The following is a 22,504-nucleotide window of genomic DNA, read 5'->3' as shown; positions in this document are numbered from 1 at the left end:
ACGACAAAGTGTTTATAATATTAATGGAAGTGGCGCACAATATAGTTCTAAATCACGTGGGAGGTTCAAATTTTAACGAGCGCGCGATTTTTCCGTTCCTCTGAAATGGTCTCACCAATAAAAGTCCACCGGAGATCTAAATTCGTCTCTAAAATCATTTAAAAACGTTTTTTTTTTTTTTTCAAGATTTCAGTCTCTATTATACCTTTAAAAATATTGCCTATATATATATATATGTATATATACCGATTTCAACATTTCTAGCTGATTTTTTTAACATTTTTAGTTGATCGCGTAAAACGTTAACGATATTCCGGCAATAATAGAAATAACTTGTGTTTTTGCATATCTACAATTTGTAAGCTTTACTTTAATTATGCAATTATACTGAATGTCTTCTGCGGATTTGACTTAATTGCCATTTAAATAAACGTGTGTGTGTGTGTGTGTGTGTGTGTTTGGTGGTGTGTGTTTGGTGGTGTGTGTGTGTGTGTGTGTGTGTGTGTGTGTGTGTGTGTGTGTGTGTGTGTGTTTTTGTGTGTGTGTGTGTGTGTGTGTGTGTGTGTGTGTGTGTGTGTGTGTGTGTGTGTGTGTGTCGTTATCTTTTAGACGACCATTAAATGTCGCGCCTTTAAACTTCTGTATCGCTTTTAATTCTTCTGTATCGTTTATTATCTCGTGTCTTGATTTGTCGGGAGAAATTTGCAACAAAAGAAACACAGTGCCGTAGAAATTAAGACAATATCTCTTTCGGTGGGAAAATTTGGAAGTTCTGCGATTAATTATAATTCCACGGTGCAATGTTTAATCAAACACGCAAGCTAAGATTTGTACGAGGCAATTTCCTATTCTAGCGCAGGTCCTTTGCCCTTGACTGGCACACTCTCTCCTTCTATTTTTCCGATTATCCTGTCGCTCTTTTTTACCCGGCCTCAACATATTGCAGTCCACGTCCTCTCGTTTATACGCCATCCTGGGCGCGTTGGACAATCTGGACGGATGAACGGCTGCGTTGTTGCGAAACTGTGGGTTTTTGAAGAAAAATCTATATAAGCTTTACCTTTTCTGATTATTCATTATTATATTATTATTAAACAATATTTTATTATTAAACACGAAATTAATGGGACATACAGAAGAAATAAAATAACAGGCGTATTAAGTAAATCAGACTAGAATAATGAAATTTACTTTATGACTTTGATTTATGTAATTGACTGATATTTTACATATGAAATGCCTTTTGAAGGATAGAACAGTGAAAAAGTTCCCGATTAGAACATGCATACTTACACTATCATTTTTCGAGCTCTCGGGATGCCTGAGTATTTTAGAGACGATGTGGACGCACTCCTCGTTAGTCAGGATACCGCTTGCCATAGGGCCGCTGACGAATTCCCGGTCGTTCATAAGAAGGTACCGCACGCTGAAGCAGACGTCGTCCGTGAGGACGGCTCTCTTGTTGACTGGGAGAGGCTCGACACCCTGTCTCCTACACTCGGCTGCGGCCCACCTGTCCAATGCGGAGAACAGGATGCACTCGCTGGTGATATTCAGAGTGTTGCGGCGCGCTAATTGGGCGACCTCCTGAGCGCTAAGTTCCTCGAACTGCTCCTGATGCAACACCTTCGCCGGATTCGAGTCGATCACAGACAGGCACTTGAGCAGAAGATCGGTGCACACGAGAGCTGCAATGTGAACGAATATATTTAATTTCTTTGCTTGAATACTTTCTGGTACCAATTACTTTTATTCTATTTTTATTCATCTATAGTTAAATTTGTAGTGCCAAATTATACTTAATTTGAGTCATTTTTAACTATTTCTTATAGGTCGCCACTGCTTCTAATCGTTGATTTAACTAAAACAATTCTAACTAGCAGAAGCTTCTAAAAGACGCCTTAAAAACATTTAAAAAACATCTAAAGAACGTCTAAAAAATTATGTCGTCTTTTAAACGTCTTCGTGATTTAAGATGTCTTTTAGAACTTTCTGCTAGCTGAGAAGTTATTTTAACTGAACCAATGGAGTCAAAGTAATACTATTTTGTGCTAAAATAATAAATTTCGACACACACACATGGTAAGTACAGCCGATACTATTTTCAAAGGGATGAAGGGCGCACCTATTACACCGGCGTCGTCCCCGGGTGGAGGTGGTGCCGACGGTGAATTTGGAGATCTGTCAAAGCCAGAATCTCCCTCCCGCAGATCGTTCGCGTAGAGCCCGAGGCCCTGGTAAATTTCAAGTACGGTCGATGGTGTGAGGTGCTTCTCAAGATACGATACGGCGAGCCGCGCGAGGCCAGGACAAAGGTACTGATGAGCCGCGTCGAGAGTGGCCCTGGCCGTCGAGACCGATATAAAATTGACGGGCTCGTCGTGAAGATATCTACGCAATCGAGATGAGTTATTAGAAACAAAATCGGAAGTTTGAAGGGAAATTATTCTTGACGGATTCGAGATTCGAATTCCGTTTTTTAAATCAAAAGTTCAAAGAAAAATCATCTTTGATGATTCGAACTTCGAACTCTTAGGAACTATTATATATAATCGATAGATATATTATATAAGGTGTATCTTTTTAGAACGTCTTGCATTGGCTAATTCAAAAGAAATGTTTTACAAATTTATCTGAAGTTAGAAATAAGATTACCTCAGGTTTTGCCTTTATCAAGATTGTATTAAATAAAATGAATTAATTCTTAACACCAATTTCTTTAAAAAGATTTTCTTATTTTTTAACTATAAATACATCTATATTCAGATGTTTTTATATTGATAAGATATGCCGGCCTTAGCATTGTCATTTATTGTATTTCGAGAATTCCGCTCTCGAGATTTTCTCACGAGGTGAAGAGAGAATTGTACTTCCGCGGGGATAACGTTTACCTGAGAAAATGATCGAACGCCCGCTTGTCAACGTGTTGCAATCGCAACAACGGCGGCGAATTTGTCGCTGGTGGTGCGAGCGGACCTGTAAGCATCGCCCGAAACCATTCTGATCTTCTAGCTAGTCGTTCTCTCTCGACGCAATACGTCCAAGTGTCGCCAGGTAATCCAGCCTGTGTTATATAATTTATTACAATTATTACAATAATTCCAAGTTGATTTTATCTTACAATTAGCAAGTACTAAATTAGAAGCTCGATTATACACTACTCAGGTTTTTTTTTTCAAGTGATAATGTTTATATTTTTATATAATCTCTTAATTATACAAAAAAGAAGATATTTAAAATATATGGCATAATATAGTATATGTCAAAAATAATTAAGAAGGCTTATTGAATGACAAGTTCAAAAATAAAAAAATATACTTTTTCCTAACGCGAGCGTGAAATGGGCCGCTTTTCGCACTTGTTTTGAGTGAGCAAAACGATCCATTTCGCAATGATGACGTAAGCGTTGAAAAATGGAGCCATTTCTCAACTAGTGGAGAAATGAAATTGTAAAACAAGCGCGAAAAGCGGCCTGTTTCACGCTCTTGTTAGGAAAAATAGTATGAACAACTCGTGGGAAGAGTGGTCGAGCCCAAATGAGTGTAATGGTCGCACTCGCTTCGCTCGTGCGACCAACTTCACACTCATTCAGAATCGACCACTTTTCCCCACTAGTTGTACAATATACTAATTTGCTTATATCAATTTATTTTCGAACATTTAATTAAGTATCCAATTAATCGATTGTTTTTATAAATAAAAAATCTCGTATTAAATTTGAAACTGAAGATTATGTTTAACTCTGTATTGACGAAAGATTTGCATTTATTTTTAAAGCGCACCTCAAGCATTACGATATTTTGACGATCTGCGTCTTGCAAACCGCTCTCAGGTGTCATAAGAGGAATTCGAGACATATTTGCCAGATCTTTGTATGATGTCTTCGTAATCAACGGTGGGATCAGGATTCTGGAGTAAATTTTGCTCCGCAGTCCTTGAGACTTCTCGCGCCACTTCTCAGTCTGAATGCGAGAGAATTGTGAGTTGTCGCCTGTAATATAATAAATAAAACTCTATTTAGATCACGCGAGATTGACTACACAGAAAATAAATTAGTCTTTAATCAAGACGAATATATTTAAAACAACACAATCATTGTTTTATATATAAGAATACATAATTTTCTTAAAGGAATTTTATATTCTTGTATTACAAGAATATTAAATAATAGTAAAAGCTCATAAGATTATAAATCAATCAAAGAAAGATGAAGTGTGGAGCCGTAACAAGGTGTTGGTGTTCATATATTCTATACTTCCGTAAAGAATTAACGAATTGTAATGTACATACTGTACATATACATATATTTCAACTTAATAGACTGCACGCCGCAAATTTATCGGACTTGAAACACAGCTATCTTGGAACATTAAAAACCCTTCTCTATCCGGAATTAAACCTACACAATTTAATTGTTTAAAAAACGTAAAGAATTTATTGTGAAAAATATTACCTCAGCCAGGATACGTACAGGATGTGTACAGTATGTACATTACAATTCGTTAATTCTTTACGGAAGTATAGAATATATGAACACCAACACCTTGTTACGGCTTCAAGAATATTATAATTTAATTTGAATATAATAATTGTCACATAAAGAGTACAATATGATTATTTTGATGATAATGATGTCCGCAAATGGCACCTATAGAAAAAAAAGAACATTCTTATTTAGAGAATGTTCTTTATTTTTTACTTGTAAATGTTAAAATGATACAGCGTTAAGCAAAGCTAAATTACTCTCATCAAAATATCATATATAATTCAATAAAGAAAAATATATTCTTATTACTCAAAGATAATTTTTGTTCAAGATAATGAGGTCCCGAAACCAAATCTGCTTTTCGCTTCTTCGCAGCCCCCGCAGGGGGGTCTGCTTATATACGTGGCTGGATGTATTTTAAATGCGAGAAAGCTCTTCTCGTCATGCGCCGCTTAGCGGCGTTGTTGCGAACTACCGTCGGCGCATCGGTGCGGTATAAATTCGCAGAACGTGCGTGGACCTGGGGGTCGATTACGGTTCTTGAAACGAAGTGAAAATTACAAAAGTGAACAGATTTACTAGATTTTGACCAATAAAATCATAGATACCCTAGTGAATTTCCTCACTTTTGTAACTTTCACCTCGTTTCAAGAACCGTAATAAGCCCCCTGTTCGGACGTGTTTTGTCCGACAGAAAAAATTTTTGAAAGTATTGTTACTGTCTGCAGCAGTTTCCACTCAGATTTTTGGTATTTCCATTCAGACTTTGCTACGCTAACAGTGTTCCAGACTTTGTATAACAAACAGTGGCAAATGCTGGCCGAATTGTCCTCTGAAAAGAGGCAGGAGTCAACGAAATAGAAGAAGACGAAGAAGATCGGTGCGGTATGCGCAGATGCATTTTATGGGCGTAAGCTGCTAAAATGTTTTCTTCTTCATTGTAACATAATAAAATTGAATCAACATTATTTGTGTTTATACAGAGAGTATATATTGAATTTTAAAATAAGATTAAACTGTCTTTTTTATCGTTATAATATGAATATTCTTAGTTTGAAAGTACTGTTATTCTCTATTTAATTTTTTTACTTTTCATTAATAAAAATTATTTTTGAATATATTTTTAATTAGAAATAAAAATAAAAATATATTTTTCTTTATTAAATTATATATAATGCTTTAATGCAAGTAATTTGTTTTTGTTTAACGCTATATAATCTCATTTTAAGATTTATTGTTAAAAAATAAAGATATTTTCTAAATAAAAATGTTCCTTTTTTCTGTGTCAGAAGATAGATAGAGAACTATCGCGGGTAAAACAACGCAAGTATTATTATTTTTATCTTATTAACTCGCGACACATTGCCGCACTTTTCAGAAACTTATCCTCCGTCAGTACCGCGAACAGCGCGGGTCACTGTATTTTTTATGAGAGTGTTTTTTTTATGGCACCGTCCGTGATTCATGGAAACATTATCTCACGGCGCGGGCGGCTTGGGTTCGATTTTTTTGCGCGTTTTATCAATCATTACCGTTTACTTTACATCGACTGCCGTGCCAATGTTACGAGACGCACCAGTATATCTAATTCACACATGGGTTTGGCGGTGTTTGCGGAAGATAGGATTTTATTTCAATTAGGTATTGATTTTTGTATAGTGGAAACAGATAGCGCAGCATTATAGGTGCTTCTGTGAGTTTTATATATGTATAATTATATATATATATAAATATATATATATATGTAGGTCCAGAGGTATGTTCCGGGACTGTTTACGTTTTTACTGGAAACTGCCAAATGTCCCGGAATATACCGATATCAAAAATTAAAGTCCCGGAACATACTTCCGGACCTACATATACAGGGTGTCCGAAAAATCGCCTACTCCACTTTGGGAGGTGATTCGGGACCCAAAAACAAACAAAAAAGTTCAAACAAACATAGGTCCGGAAATGAACCGCTTCCGAGTTATAGCCACTTTTATGTTCAAAAATTGTAATTTAGAATCCGCTTGGCATCCCTCTTTCTTAATTATTTCTTAAATTAAAAATTTTTTATTTATTTATATATATTATTATTTATATATATAGGATATATATACAGGGTGTCCGAAAAATCGCCTACTCCACTTCGGGAGGTGATTCGGGACCCAAAAACAAGTAAAAAAGTTCATACAAACATAGGTCCGGAAATGAGCCGTTTCCAAGTTATAGCCACTTTTATGTTCAAAAATCGTAAATTTTTATTTTCAATTTTTTTAAATTACAATTACCAAATTTTCTCAAGTTTCTACATTTCGAAAAGACGCTATTCCCGGTACATCTCGATTTGGAAAAGACTGGATGTATAATCTTCTTGCCTCGGCAGCATTAACTTTGAGCAAGACCATACATAAGATGCATATCAGCTAATTCATTAAAACTTAAACGATCCATTGATGAATACGGAAAGATTAGATACAACCTAAAAGTAAGGTGTTGTTAAATAATAATTTGAAACTTATTGAAAAGCCGTGATTTACTTACTGATTTTGAATAGGCGTGAAAACAACTGATTTCAAGTAGCCGTGAAAACAACTGATTTTGAATAGCCGTGAAAACAACTAATTTTGAATAGCCGTGAAAACAACTGATTTTGAATAGCCGTGAAAACAACTGATTTCTTTTAAAAATAATGTAATTGTATTTACAAATATTGAAAAATTGAAAAAAATTAAAATTAAAAAAATTAAAAATATTTAAAAATAAAAATTTTTAATTTAAGAAATAATTAAGAAAGAGGGATGCCAAGCGGATTCTAAATTACGATTTTTGAACATAAAAGTGGCTATAACTCGGAAACGGCTCATTTCCGGACCTATGTTTGTATGAACTTTTTTGTTTGTTTTTGGGTCCCGAATTACCTCCCGAAGTGGAGTAGGCGATTTTTCGGACACCCTGTATATATATAATATATGTATATATATATATATATATAATATGATAATATATAAATTTAATATATGTATATAAAATTGAATTATTTGTTGAGATATTTGCAGAGATTGCACAGAAATATCTCACTCGACAATTTTATTTTGTAATCCATCAAGAATTTTTTTCGTAAAAATCATGCTGTAAAAGTTCCCTTCTCTTATTAATATTTTATAATATTTATTCAATTTTATATATCTACATATATATAATTCTCGATGGATTACAAAATAAAATTGTCGCGTGAGATATTTCTGTGCAATCTCCGCAATAAATAAACTTTACAGTATAAAAGCGATACCTATGTTTATTTATCGCAAAGATTACGCAGAAATATCTCAACGAAAAAATCTCACGTGATTCATGATTAAGAAATATTGCGTGAATATATGAAATACATAGTAGCAAAATTAACTGCTTTGACTTAAAAATATAATAGGACTTATCTTCATAAACTATATAAATATAATGTCCTCATAAATAATGAAAAGGATAAAAATAATCGAAAAATTACGATAACGATGTTTTAAATTTAAATAGCTTTCTGGTAATTTTGCGTATTTGTTTTTAAAATAACAACTAATTTTTCTAATATACCTTGCATATCGGCGCGTTTCTTATTATACATTGTACCGGTGAAAAACCAGCTGGGCACAGATAAAGTTATCGAATCAAAGACACGAACATCGAATTTAAGAACAATATATACTATAATGTTGTCCCGCAACGTGGAAGATGCACGGTATATTAATGACATCGATACTAATATGATCGACGATTACTATATATTAACACGAGTGAGATGCCGGTCTATTGACAAAACAGCGAGGAATGTTTGATAGCAACGGCTAACTCTCAATTATAAACTTGATAAAGGCTTTACAAGGGACGCATCTCCATTTGGTATTATCTGAATTAAATTCACAAACCTTAATTTTTTGTTAATCTCATCAATCGATAGAAATATATAGAAATATACTTTTAGATTACAAAGATATAATATAAATAATTAATTTTTTTACATAGAAATAATATAGTTTATGTAAGAAAGCACAAAAGAAGCAAGCATATATTACAAATAGACCTGTTTGTCCTCCTGTTTTCCAAAAGGAACAAAACCAAACAACATACCACTGATTACTCACTGCGGTTGAATGTAATTCATTTCGACAATGTATTCAATTTTTCACTTTTTAAGCGGCTTCCATTTTACAAACTATTATTACTTTTCCGGAAAAAATAATTTGCTTTATACAGCAACTATCTTTCGCACTGTTTCATGACGTCGGGAAAAACGATCGGGATGTACTGGTGAGTCTCGTGACACACTCGCCGGAGAATACTTTGTTTATTTATCATCGATGAGCAGAAGAGGGCATAGAACCGAACGAGAAACTCAGAGGGCAGCCCTTTCAGAGCGACAAGTCCCGCTTGACTGACAAATCGATCGGTCTCCCGCTTCCTCCATAAATGACTCAGATCCTCTCAGAGGAATCGGTTAATGTAAATGCATATGTGCTTGCATGCGTTTCATCGGCTGCGACGATTGTTTATAAACGTCGTCGACCGAGCGAGAGAGGGACCGCTTCAAAAACGTGAGGAATGCTCGTGCTCCGTAAAGAGAGACCTTATCGATACCCCGAAGCTGCCACAGGCTGCAGAGAATCGGGGGACGGAACCGGAGTTTGTTTATCCGCCCCGAAACTCGAATCCCATGTCGAAGAATGCAACATTGATGTCGCGACACCGACCGATCATTCAAAGTCTTCTCGGAGATATGGTTGGCGAACGAATCAACAAGTCTTTTCATTAGTGATGGGATTAAGTATCTTATAAGTAAGTTTAAATTGGTTGGCGTATAGTTTGGAATTTTCTATAATTATTTTGAAAAATAAAAGCAATTCTTCAATACTTGAACCTGAACGGTTCAAACCCTTTATGATTATCTCGAAAAACAAGAACGTACGGTAAAAAATATTTTATATTTGTGTTGAAATCTACTCGTCTAGAAATTTTTATGTCAAATTTTTAACATACGCTTGTGTTATAATATAACATATTGTCATTGTGTTATTTTGACTTTTCTGCGTTAAGTTGATATTTACCGTTTCTATAAGAGTTAAAATAACACAATTTATATGTACCTAAATGCACAAATTCTTGATGACATATTTTATATTTTTATATGTTAAAATGAACAGATAAGTTGTGTTATATTTCCCTCTCTATAAGAGTTTCCATGTGTTAAAAGTTAAAATCGACATGTTTCTTATATGTTATATATATTATAAAGAGATATCGCTGTCTTCCGTTTTCTGTAAGAAGAAGAAAAAAGAAGACAGGATAATATTTTATGGTTTATTTAAATTCAACATTATAATTATAAATATATTAATTAAATATTTAACATAAACTTTGCTTTCTGATAGCGTCCATGTGTTACAATTTTGTGTTAATTTTTTACATATTACTTGTTGTTTATATATTACACACATATTTGCTTTCTGTTAAATTAACATGAAAATTAAAGTGGATAAATTGGGACATGTAAAATGTGTTAAATTTAACACAAAACTTTTTGTATGAGATTATACGACCGTGTAAAATATACAATCAGACAAAGGGAAAACGCCGTAATCGGTCAGGACTGGATCTTGATTGTCCGAATAATATAATATTAATTCTCAAGTGACTTTTTACGTACAATTCTTTGCTCTTGCAGACCACGCGCCGTTACTTTCAGACATAACGCAGTCTCAACCAAAGCCAGAACGGTACAATCACACACAATTAAATTGATATTAATTTAATTACATCAAAATATACACAAAAAATTCGGAATAAACAAAACTTTTTGCTGTGTTATTTCTAAATAGACTCGAATCTGGATCAAATATATATGTTCGAACTTTTTATGAATACCTACTTTATCAGAAATTTAATGTGTGAAACATAGTATGTGTGTATATCAATTTTACATAATAAATTATACATATATTATAATAACACAACATATTCAAATACTACTTGTAAATGATTCGATTCTTTACGATGCAAACCACTTATAAGTATTAGGTACATTTCGAATCCTGCAGGCACTCATTCTAAAACTCGAAACTATAACTAATCAGGATTCGGTTACTTCGTAAGTACCTACATACAACGTAAATATTATTTTTTATGAATATTACTCGAATCCAAGAAAATAAAACTTGATTATTAGATTGACTCGGATTTTTATATACATGCATATTGAATTTGATCCCATCTCTACTTTTCGTACAATAGCTTGCTTCTTGAAAATTGTTTACTTCAAAACACCTCCTGAGTAGTTAAGGGGACCCTATATAGTGGCAATAGTTACTGACATTTTTTTATTTTAAGAAATCTTTGAATTGGCTTTACAGAATGGCAAAATCCTTTTACAGAATTAAAGTACGCACAAAAATCTACATCGCGACACACGATTTCATATCGGGGACGAAAAATATTAAAAATTTTACTAATTTGGGCACATACAGCTGTCATCTGACGACAATAACAAAAATACTGCAGTTTATATATATAAAATGACACCCAGGCGAGGTAGGGACAACATGTAGGAACAATATTGTGTAAATAAAACTAAGATTCAACGCCTAAAAAAAAAATATTCTAAAATAAAGTTTTATTAACCAAGAGCACATTCAGGTTGATAGGATAAGCAGTATTGCGTGTAGCGAGAGATGGCGCAGCAATTGAACAAAGACAGATGCCCCTCGTTAGACAAGGACAGATATAGATATATAACATAGAAAACAGGATTAGAAATGTTGACATTACCGACGCCGACGTCGAGGAAGTTCGGCCTTCGCTATAGGATCCCCTTAACCTAGGCCGATTCAGCCCCGGGAGCTCCGAGGGGGGGTGAGGGAGGGAAGAAGGTATCGGCTTTCGCGGGGGGTGAAGGGGAGGGGGAGGGGGCGGGGTATCGGGTTACACAAAAATATCTAAATCTCGATACTTTTCAACCGATGTATCGCTCTCAAATCTTACTACTGCAGCTGGATGCGCTTAATTTCTCATTATATACCCTTTGCCCTCTCTCTCGCTCCAACTGATTTTTTGAAAGATCTTTTCCTTTGTCTCGCATACTGCGTAGATAGATTGTTTAGTCTACGCAATAACACCCTCTTTTCCTAGAAAACATTTGTTTACGACGAACGTGTCCCGACAGGTTTGATGCGTTATCGGGTCGATCATCGTCCCGATGACGTCATTTCTTCCTTTGTTTTTTATGTACTGCGTAGATAGAGCAGTTCTCCGATATCGCGTCCACTGTGACGGATCCCAAGGAAGCGTCGAATGTAATATACGCTAGCGATGCGTTCAATACGAATCAGCTCATCGATTGTGAGCTCGCAGCTTCAGTTTTTTAGCACGTAAGATATATTATGTAAAAGAAGAGTTAAATAAACAGGCTTTTTTTACAACTAAATGAGCGATGTAATTTATTTGCATGCATGTCCATCCCTACTTATATTTTATCAAATATTGTTTACGACGAACATGTTCCGACAGGTTCGATGCGTTATCGAGTCGATCATCGTCCCAATGACGTCATTTTCTTCTTTGTCTTTTACGTACTGCGTAGATAGATTGTTTAGTCTACGCGATAACACCCCCTTTTCCTAGAAAAATGTTTATGACGAACATGTCCCGACAGGTTCGATGTGTTATCGACAAAACACGCTCCTACGCAGTGCACTATCGCGAGTTAGTCTTACCTATTGTGCGCCGCCTAGCGGCGTTGTTGCGAACGTACCCCGCGGCGCGACTTCCCCTCCCGCGAACCCGTGGCGCAGGTGAGTCATCCCGGTGACTCATCACGGTGAGTCATACCGGTGGTATGCCAAGGTCAACTCCTCCCCTCCCCCTCATCCCCCGCGAAATCCGATATCCTTGAAATTCGATACTCTTGTGTAATCCGATACCCTTGTGTAACCCAATACCTCCTCCCCTTCTCCCCGCGTTATCTCCTTGTAATTTGATACCCTTGTGTAACCCGATACCCCGCCCTTTCTTCCCTTCTCCTCACCCCCCGCGAAATCTGATACCCCCTCCTTCACCCCCCCTCGGAGCCCCCGGGGCTGAATCGGGCTAAGTTAACTACTCTCCTGTCAAGTCTTAAGGAGGTTCGATTATTACTTGTGAGTCAAAAATGCGACTGAAATAAATGTCATTACAGCGATCCCGAATTATATGCAATATTAATATAGAAAGCTTATTGTCACAAAGTGACAGGTTCTAACCTATAATGTTGGCCAAATAAGCAATTCCCGAGTCGTTGACGCTCTCATACCCCAGTATATGTTTGTTAATATTCTATACACTAATAATTGGCGAAGAATATAGCACGTAAGTAGCATCCACAATTCATTATACTAATATTGCATATAATTCGGGATCGCTGTAATGACATTTATTTCAATCGCATTTTTGACTCACAATAAGTAATGATCAAACTTCCTTAATTGTTATTAAATTTATTTTTTCGGACAATACCCTGGCGGAAAAAATTTCTATGAATAACTACAAAATTTAACTAGAAATAGAAATTTGTAAATTTTTGTTGAAATATTTAATTTTTTGTAGAAATGGTTATTTTTTTTTGTAGAAATATCTACGAAATAGTACCACAAATTACAATGTTCTCAAATCAAGAAATTATTGCAAGTAGTATTTTATGAAAAACTACAATTTATAAAAAATAGTACAAAGATCTACAAATTTTAAAAATTTAAGTAGAAACAAAATCTTAAAAAATTAAAACATCTGTTTACTTGTAGAATACTACAAAAATTTACAAAAGTGTTCCAATTCTAGCATTTTTATGTAGGATTTTGTAGTACTTCTTAAATTCATGTAGAATTTAATAGATGCTGGCAATTATATTTTATAGTTTTTTAAATTTTGTAGAAATATTTCCGCCAGGGTAGCGCGCGAGTTTTCAAGTCGGTCGAAACCGCGGAACAATCTTTTCTTTTTTTCCAGAATTAATATCGACGATGAGGTCAGTGTCAATGCCGCACATTGCGAGAACAAGCACGCTCTTTTATACCTCGTTTCGCACTGATAGACTTCCGGTTAGAATGATTCCGTCGTCGCGAGGAACGCGGATGTGCGCATTCCCAATCATCCGGGGAATCGAAAGGTGTTAATCGTCGAACGGCCGAGACGTCGTGGTTCGAATGAATAATTGCCGCGTGTGTTAAACGTTCGCTGGTCGGCTGGTCTCTCGGACGACGCGAGATACAGGAAGACTCTAATGATATTCAGGACGGCAGTGAATGAGTCCGTTTGAAGAATCGAGATCGCAAGGTTGCGTTGCAGGCACGCGGTGCGAAAATACCTATAAGGTGCACTAAATGCTGTTAATACACAATCAGAAATGCGAATAATGGCGATCCTTAATCCTTCAAGGTGCGAATTCTCTTCTCACGAAAGAAGACTTTCCGCGTGTCGAGCGAATCATTGAACGAACATCGCTCGTGTGTCAGGATGCGAACGAGAACAGAACGACGGAAATAAAGGCTTGTTCTTTTTAGCTGAACTTCTTGCATGGTTTATCTTTTCTTTTTTTTTCTCCAACGTAAAAAGAAGTTCAGCTAAAAAGAACAGGCCTAAGGGTTATTTATATCCCGAATTTTTAGGCGGAGAAGAGATAGAATGCCAAGCATCATTTTAGAAATTTGCGAACGCGAACGTGCAATGTGAGTCATTGTGTATTCCAGCAGTATGTTATATGTACCACCGCAGAATTAGTGCGCGTATCCCAAACTGCATCAATAAAGATTCATATTTCGCGGATCGCGCATGTCGCGTATTACACGCGACACATTTCACGGTATTGACGTGGCAGTAATTTATGGCAAAGCGGAGCATCATGTGTGTACCTTATTATTAAGCATTGCCTCGCTATGAGAATTTCAATTACGTGTACGGCGTGTGTTTATAGCTGAGGAGTGGCTCATTGAAACGGTCGTCACGGGTACTCGTAAACATTATTGATTGCGTGTATTAACTGCGCTAAATGTTACGCCGCGTACGAGGGAAAATCGTATACGAATGTATTCAGACTTGAATTTACTAAGGACAAAAGAATTATTGCAACAGTAGCGACTTATTAACAAATGAAGGCTGTCACGATACATCATTTCTTTAATTATTGCTGTAAACGCAGATGTAACGCAACATGGAGTGACTGAAAGTACTTGGACTTTGCAATCTCATCAGAATAAGAAAGTTACATTGCTGTGATAAAAAAAATAAAATGTTTTTAGTTATAAAAAATTCGCTAAACATTACATGTTTTTGCTATTAAATATTTATCTAATATTGCGCATTATAATAAGAGAAAAAAAATTAAATGTAACTATGAACGAATATATATCGTTTACTTTAAAGTATAGTATATTTGCTAATATAATATAATATAATATAATATAACATAATATAAGTAATTTTATAGCGAGATATTGTATATATATGCAAAATATTTTATAATATGATTTTAATATGACCGGAGTCTCAGGTTTATATAAGCACCCTTGCAAATACCGTGAATGTTTAGTGAATCACGGTTTTGCTAAAATTAGAGCTACGAAGAGCCATACACGAGTGCTGAATGTCGTGGCGAACAAGGCGAAATAATTTGAAAGAGAATCATTTCTATCGAAAGGAATAGAACAGAACATGTAATTCAAGCATAGCATGAAATTCAAGAAAAAATGAATGAAACGAGATTATACAACTGTGGCCTTGCAACGACGAAGACGCATCGACCTCTCGTATTCTTTTCTATAAAATTCGGCGAAGTTTGTGTTGCAAAAGAGACACGTGCAGCAGAATAATTTAAAAGAAACTCGTTTTTGCCGGAAGAGGAGAGCAGAGAATAGCACGGAATTCCAAGAAAATGAATGAAACGTTGTTGCAAGGTGCGGACAATTCCAATATCCAACGGAAGAGTGGTATAGTATAGAATCTCAATTTAGATACTCAAGTGTAACTGGTAACAAGTGCATTTCAACTTCACTCAGATACAGGTACTTTATCGAGACTCAGTGGTGCTTTGGTCCCACGCGATTCGTTGTTCTCTTTTTATATTCCTCTTTTTTCCGGGTATAAGTGCCACATCATCCCACCAGATAATGCGTTTTCTTTTTCTCATTGTCTGAGATTGCGCGCGTGAGGGGTGAAGATTGGCTGCACTTCACGGATTTCGCGCATCATAATGCGCCAGCGCGTGTACGTCGTGCTCCTTATGAATTCGATATGTTGCGTATCGAACAATCATAATTATGTAACCGTGAGATGTGTGCATGGGGTCCTCTCGTATCGCCGCTCTACATAAAAATACATTCGGCAAGAGTGTGTTTTGGTACGGAGATTCGTGTGGCTGCGAGGGGGGAGGAGGGTAGCGGGTAGAATTTAATGGAATTTAGGGCAACTGCAGCGGCACAGGGTTAATGCGAACTGACGACTACGCGAGTAACGATCAATTAACTAGAATGGGTACCCGCTTGGCCTTTTAATCCAATTAAAATTAATGCCTCCATTCCTGCAGACGCTCGCCCGCATTTCAGCGAAATGTATTGGCGCGATGGATGAAGGGGGAAAATTATTAGACACTCTCCTTTGGATTCATTACCGTGCCATATCAATTTGATCTGTATCTGTCGGAATTTCTAACAATAAAATATTAAGTGTTATAAAAACTAGAAAGAAAATAGAGTATATTAAATTAGTATTGTTTGAGAGGTTGAAATATCTCGATTGTTTATTTGAAAAACGATGATTTTTTTTTTAATTTCCTCTCGTGTTTGTGATTTTGTGTAACTATATTCCGAAGAATTATATGCATCGAGGATAACGTGGGTGTTCGCTATTAGAATCTTTACGTACTTACAGATTATTACGGCGAATTCGAAGTGTTTGAATAGAAAATGAATCGTGAATAGCCAAATAAAAAAAAATTAATTACGGTTCAACAATAATACCGCTTACCGCGATTGTCTGACGCGATCATCGGGGTTCGCCAATTGATTCAATTGAGGAGGAGATGCGGAAAAGAATCTCCCCTTTGCTCGAGATTGCCCGCATACTTGACCGTTTTTACTCGAACCTAAAGCCAAATTGTCATTTTTAAAAGTGCTCGCGAATTACTGCACAAGTCGACGTTACAATCTATGTTAATTAAACATATTTTTTAGCTCGGTTTAGCGAGCGTTATGCACGTCCTCTAAATTTCAAACTTCTTCTCTCGACCCTGTCTGTGTATATTACACATGTTCTGATTCGTCGATCCGACTTTTTGCTTTTTTCGTCAAGCTTCAGTAATCCCGACAGTAAAAGTATTAAAGAACTGATACTAGAAAAATAGCTGATGGCATTGAGGCAAGAAGCGAAAGTAATATTAAAGATGAATGAGCGTATACTTACATATATATTTAGTGATAAAAAAACGAATCGTACGACGACGATAATGACGTTTCTTAAACATTTTGCCGATTTGGACCTTGCATTGTAATATCTCCACTCATAGGCCATGTACTCTCTAAAAGAGAATCAGTGTATTTTTACTGAGAAACAGTAAATAGTCACTGATTGAAGCAGTTATAAGTATACCACTTAGAATCAGTGACATTTCACTGAAAGAATTAGTTATTAATATCTGTTTCAATCAGTAATATTGGACTACTAGAAACAGTGACTTAAAACAGCAAAATCAGTAATGTGAGCTGATTAAATCAGTAATATTGACTATTTTAATCAGTAATATTATACTACTAAAACAGTGACTTTGAGCAGCAAAATCAGTAATGTGAACTGATTAAATCAGTAATATTGACTGTTTTACTCAGTAATATTGGACTACTGGAAACAGTGACTTTGAACAGCAAAATCAGTAATGCAAGCTGATTAAATCAGTAAATGTCCCAGCAAACAGTAACAAAAAGTAATAACCTTAATACGTGTTATAATTTTTTATTCAACAATGTAATTGTTACGTACAAAATGTTTACAGAATGAAGTCAATTAAAAATTAAACATTCTTCAGCTTACGAGCTTGTGCTTCTATGTTTGTTCCTTCCTAAAAAAAGATTTTTCTGTGTGTTAGCAAGTATTAATATATATAATATATAACTTTTAAATGCACTAACCAAACTTACAGGCCATATCTGTATTAACGAAGAATTTGGAAAAATAGGAGGATCATCATGTTGTCCTTTATCAATGTTCTTCTGAAATTAAATATTCAAATATTTGAATCGTGTTTTAACAATCAATTTATACTAAGAAATTATAAGAATAAGAAATAAAAGACTTACTCCTTTTGATAAGTTTCCAACGATAACCGAGATTAATAATCTTATTCTGTTTGCTGTTCAGTTCTCTCGTTCAATACGCCGTGGTTTATGCTGAAAATGAAAAGGGAGAAACAGTCTCTAGTTTATCGCGCTTTACTATGGGCCCGTTGGGCCTCCATCTTTGCCCCGTTGGCAAACTATAACCTCGCCCCGTTGGGCCACCGTACTCGTCAGTACCCGCGGTAAATGAACTACAGCTCAAGAAGCTTTCGTACTTACTTTTAACCTCACCTTTTTCGCAAGCACGCTTAGCTCAGTACCGCAGTTTCTCTCATTCTTCGTAATGTACACTTAGCACCGCTTCGTCCTTCGTCACGTATACTTCGTTCTCGTTTTCTGTTTCACACATCACTGAGATCACAATCCTGTTCCGCTTCCTCGCACCATCAATCAGTATTACCAACAGATAACTGATTTTACAGTAACATCTTACTTTCACTGACCATAATCAGTGAAATATAAGATAAAGAAACAAAAAGTAAACATTCTACTGAAGTTCAGTGAAATACTCACTGATTCTCAGTGAAATCTTATTTTACTGTTTCAATTAGTGATATTTTCACTGATTCTACTTTAGAGAGTAGCGAAAAAATAAAGACACTTATTAGTATTACATAACCCGAACCCAAGCTATCGATTGACTTCTACTCGATTGAAGTCTACTCAGGACTTGATCGGTTTAGCCGTTATTAAAATTCGATAATCTAATTGCAAGAATCTCTCAATTCGTCGGCTCGCGTATAGATACATGGTTTGTGTCTTGCTACGCGTACATTACACTTGGCGCGAGACACTATATCATGTTTCTTGATGTACAAATATATACATAATAATTATGTAAATGTATAAATATAAATATACATATTACATAATAATTATATAAATAGACCAAAAAATATATGTGTGTGTGTGTGTGTCGCATACATCTTAAATCTTTGATTGGACTTTTTGTCTCCTTTCGCTTTCTTTCGTCAAGCTCTAATAATTTCAATTGAAAATATAATTGAAACGCTAACATATTGAAATGGAATGAGAAATGAAGAAAAGAACTGACGCACCGTAAATTAAAACGAATAGAACGAACATATATCCGTGACAAGTCTTGAGCCGATAATGATAATCTCTTCCGCGGATCGATTTCGTAACAAGTCGTAATCGACTTTACTCACACGCGGCTCGCGCTTCTTTTCGCAATAATTTGTACGCCGTAATTTATATTTGAGAATAACGCAACTTCGGATTCAAAAAAATCTGAAGTTTCCTCCACAAAATTCCATCCTGTAGTTGTTAATTGTTTAATAATATATATATCTAATGTATTTCTCTCTCTGAAACTAATCTCTGGCCGATTATAATTTTATTTGATTTTTAAAAAAGTAAAATGTTATCAAAATTATATTTGTCAAAACATTTTTATTTTCTGTACCGAGATAGTTCGTTATAAACAAACATCCAAGGAAGTATTCGTTAAAAAGAAATAAGTATGAAACGTAGTATTCTCGCAAAAGAATCTTTATTTCAGAATTAGAAGAAGATACTAACAATAAGTGTTTTTATTCTCGTTGCATATTTCACAGTTCTAGTTCGTATTACTCTCGAAGCAAGAAGAGTTAAGCATGTAGCCATCGTGCAAAGCTAGATAATAGTGCAGGTACATTTTATTCCGAAACAAATGTGACAACAAATATTCGACGAATATTTAATGAGATGATGGAATATCGTTTAACATGGCCAACATAAGTTTTCCATACTGCGTCTCCCTCTCTCTCTCTCTCTCTTTTTCATTGCAACTGCAGGCTCTGCGTTATGACAAAGCAGCCGAGCTGCGAAGGTTCTCCACACGCGCAATTAGAGGAGCGCCGTAAAGCCGACATTTACGAGCATGCAGTAATCCGAGTATTCCGCACGAGTATTCCGCCGCGCGTATGCAAACGTCTATTAACCCTATTCACTCCAACGTTTTTTTCGCCCTAATAATCCTCCAACCATGCACTTTCGAGTCCCACGTGTTTTTTATGATGTTAATAGCTTTGAAAAATTCCCCAAAAATTATTATAATATCTTTGTACCTTCGACTAAAAATCAATGTAAAGAACATTTGAAAATCATTTATTTAAATATTTGTTTACAACAATTATATGTTGACAGACACACGTTACGACTCGTTTTACTTAAAAAATCATAACTCACGAACAAATTGACGAAGCTTAATGAACCAAAACGCAAATTAAAGCTAAAAGTAGTGCAAATGAGAAAAAAAATATGAGATAATTATTAATTAAATAGGAATACTTAATTTCGTCGCCGCAAATTTGGTAATTTTTAAATGGTACAGAAGGACTTTAAGGACTTAAAGAATGCTAGAAAAAGAATTTCTGAATAAGAAAAGGCGAATTTGAAGTGTGACAGATATTTTTTATGTAAAAAAATTAATTTTTTTTATATAATCGTAGCTCCTCCCCACCTCTTCCACCTGCCTCTGAGCCAAAATAGACCTCTGTGGAATGTTAAATTTCTTTTTTAACGACAAAAATATTTTAAATACGGTTAAATAATACACAAAAATACATTTTTATCGAAAAAAATGCTCATTTACCTTTCACACAACACTGACGTAATCCTCCAACCATGCACTTTCATGTCCCACCGAGATTTTGATTGTTCCCCGTTTCGAGAGTAAATGAGCTAGGACTTTGAAATTTTTACCTGAGGTTCCCTGCCACAATAACTTTTTTCCGGCGTGGAGGGGATTCTCCCACGATCATTTGTTTTCCGGAACAAACGACTGTTAGAAATTCGTGGGACACGAAAGGCATGGTTGGAGCGAATAGGGTTAATAATTCGATCTCGTCGACGTTGCGCGTAGGCATGATCGATCGGTCGCATCCCGAGGGCGATATAGCGGGGACAGCGATGAGGACGGTCTGGTAATACTGAGGGAACGACAATGCAGAAACGTGCGAATTGAATCGCCACACGTGGCACCGCGCAACACGCAGCTGCGTGCCCTCACAATGGCGAATGTGCGAAAAAATACCGCGTCAATGGTGGAGTCGGCGCCGTATCGCGGAAACCTTGACGCGGTCATCGCGTCGGCGATGTAAACGCTGTTGAATTCAGGGAACGGATGCCGTCAAAGATACCGGCGTCTGATATTGACGAATAGCGCATCTCGAGGCTTTTAGCGACCGCTCTCTGGGTCCTCGCGATCACGACAGGATTTCGCTAAGCGGATGATGAAGAAATTGTGTTACATGCAAGATGCGACATAATCTTTTAATAGAATAAAGAATAAATAAATAAAAGATAATTGTCCTCTTAATAAAATAAAATCTTCAATAAAATAAAAAATAAATAAATGAAAGGTATAGACAATTGTCTTCATACAAGACTTTATTTAGCATACCGGCATACCTAGAGCAAGTGGTATGAGTCGAAGGAGTAAGGGTTGATTTATAATAGCCGTGACCGTTGATTTAAGCCGTAATCTTTAAGAAATTGACCAATCACAGTCGAATGTGAGAAGAATAATCGACTGTGATTGGTCAATTTCTTAAAGATTACGGCTTAAATCAACGGTTACGGCTATTATAAACCAGCCCTAACGCTTCGAGTAACGGACTGAGAACTAACTCTTAGTTTAAGAGAAATTTTTGCTTGATTGAAAGCTTGATTTCGCTGTAAGAATTGATTGAATTTCCGTTGATATATTACCAATAATACAACGGAAGTAATGATTGGCGTGGCTTCTTAAAAAAAAAATAAAACAAGTAAAACAGAAGGCATATGATCTATTAGGATAAAACTGGCTTTTATGACTCGAAAAAGATAAGTTTATTGTTAAACAGATAGTAGGACTTAGATTTATTAGGGTTTAGTTTTTAACATTTGTCTGGAAAAATTGTTTTGTTAAAAATTTTAGGAATACGTGAAATCATAAATACGTGAGATATAAGCTGTGGAACGTAACATCTGCGATGACGAAAAAATCAGGAGACGCTGACGAATTGGAATTATACTGCCATTTTGAGAACAATATTTGAAAAGAAAGAAAGAAAAAGAATGCAGTCACTATATAAATTTATCAACTTGAAAAAGAGAAAAATGCACAGAAGATCAACACAATTTTTCTAATCTTTTATGATTAAACTTAATTTATAATATACATTTAAGAGACTGATATAGATATTGATTTTTTTTTATAATTTAGAATTTTTATTTTAACATAGAATTATTAAGAATTCTTTTCAATCAAATAAAAATGTGAACCATGACAAAGGGTTATTATATTTATGATTTATGATTGCAAGATCAAAATCCTTTTAATTATTTTTTTATCTTGAATTAACTGTATTTTTTTATTTATGATGTGATTTTAATTTAAATGCAGCTCGGCTTTTCTTTATTTTCTTGCTGATAAAAGTCACTATAAAAAATGAAATCAGTTTGTTATAATATGTGAGATTTCGTCAAATTTAATTGCTCCAGTTATTAATTCTTAGTAAGCAAAATATGTTAGCAGTATCAATAAGCTAACTAGAGTGGTAGCAGATTCAATTAGATATTTCAGATTAGCGGATTATCTGTGTCCGCGTATTAAGTTTGTATCCTATTGGTAGAATCTGCTGACATAATC

At 35.4% G+C, this 22,504-nt stretch overlaps 1 protein-coding gene and 1 long non-coding RNA gene across 3 annotated transcripts in view; both read right to left on the bottom strand.

Moving 5' to 3' along the window:
* Window positions 1-644: 644 nt before the first annotated feature.
* Window positions 645-22,504, bottom strand: part of LOC112452711 (BTB/POZ domain-containing protein 6-B) — a 31,689-nt gene continuing 9,829 nt past the window's right edge. For both annotated transcript variants that reach the window (XM_025013052.1, XM_025013053.1), the window contains 5 exons: window positions 3,783-3,991; window positions 2,892-3,064; window positions 2,126-2,391; window positions 1,294-1,688; window positions 645-1,023 (listed from right to left, as the gene is read on the bottom strand). In XM_025013052.1, the coding sequence (XP_024868820.1) occupies window positions 805-1,023; window positions 1,294-1,688; window positions 2,126-2,391; window positions 2,892-3,064; window positions 3,783-3,991 (1,262 nt within the window). In that variant the 3' untranslated portion in view covers window positions 645-804. The remainder of the gene's footprint in view (window positions 1,024-1,293; window positions 1,689-2,125; window positions 2,392-2,891; window positions 3,065-3,782; window positions 3,992-22,504) is intronic.
* Window positions 17,050-18,441, bottom strand: LOC112452717. Its single transcript, XR_003040533.1, has 4 exons — window positions 18,088-18,441; window positions 17,830-17,919; window positions 17,671-17,742; window positions 17,050-17,591 (listed from the first exon to the last, which is right to left on the bottom strand). It is a non-coding gene; the product is annotated as an uncharacterized LOC112452717 (long non-coding RNA).

Source organism: Temnothorax curvispinosus, unplaced genomic scaffold, assembly GCF_003070985.1.
Source record: "Temnothorax curvispinosus isolate PA1 unplaced genomic scaffold, ASM307098v1 QBEX01003650.1, whole genome shotgun sequence".
NCBI lineage: Eukaryota > Metazoa > Arthropoda > Insecta > Hymenoptera > Formicidae > Temnothorax > Temnothorax curvispinosus.
The sequence above is the reverse complement of the archived record's forward strand: the minus strand, read 5'-3'. Positions and strand labels throughout refer to the sequence as shown.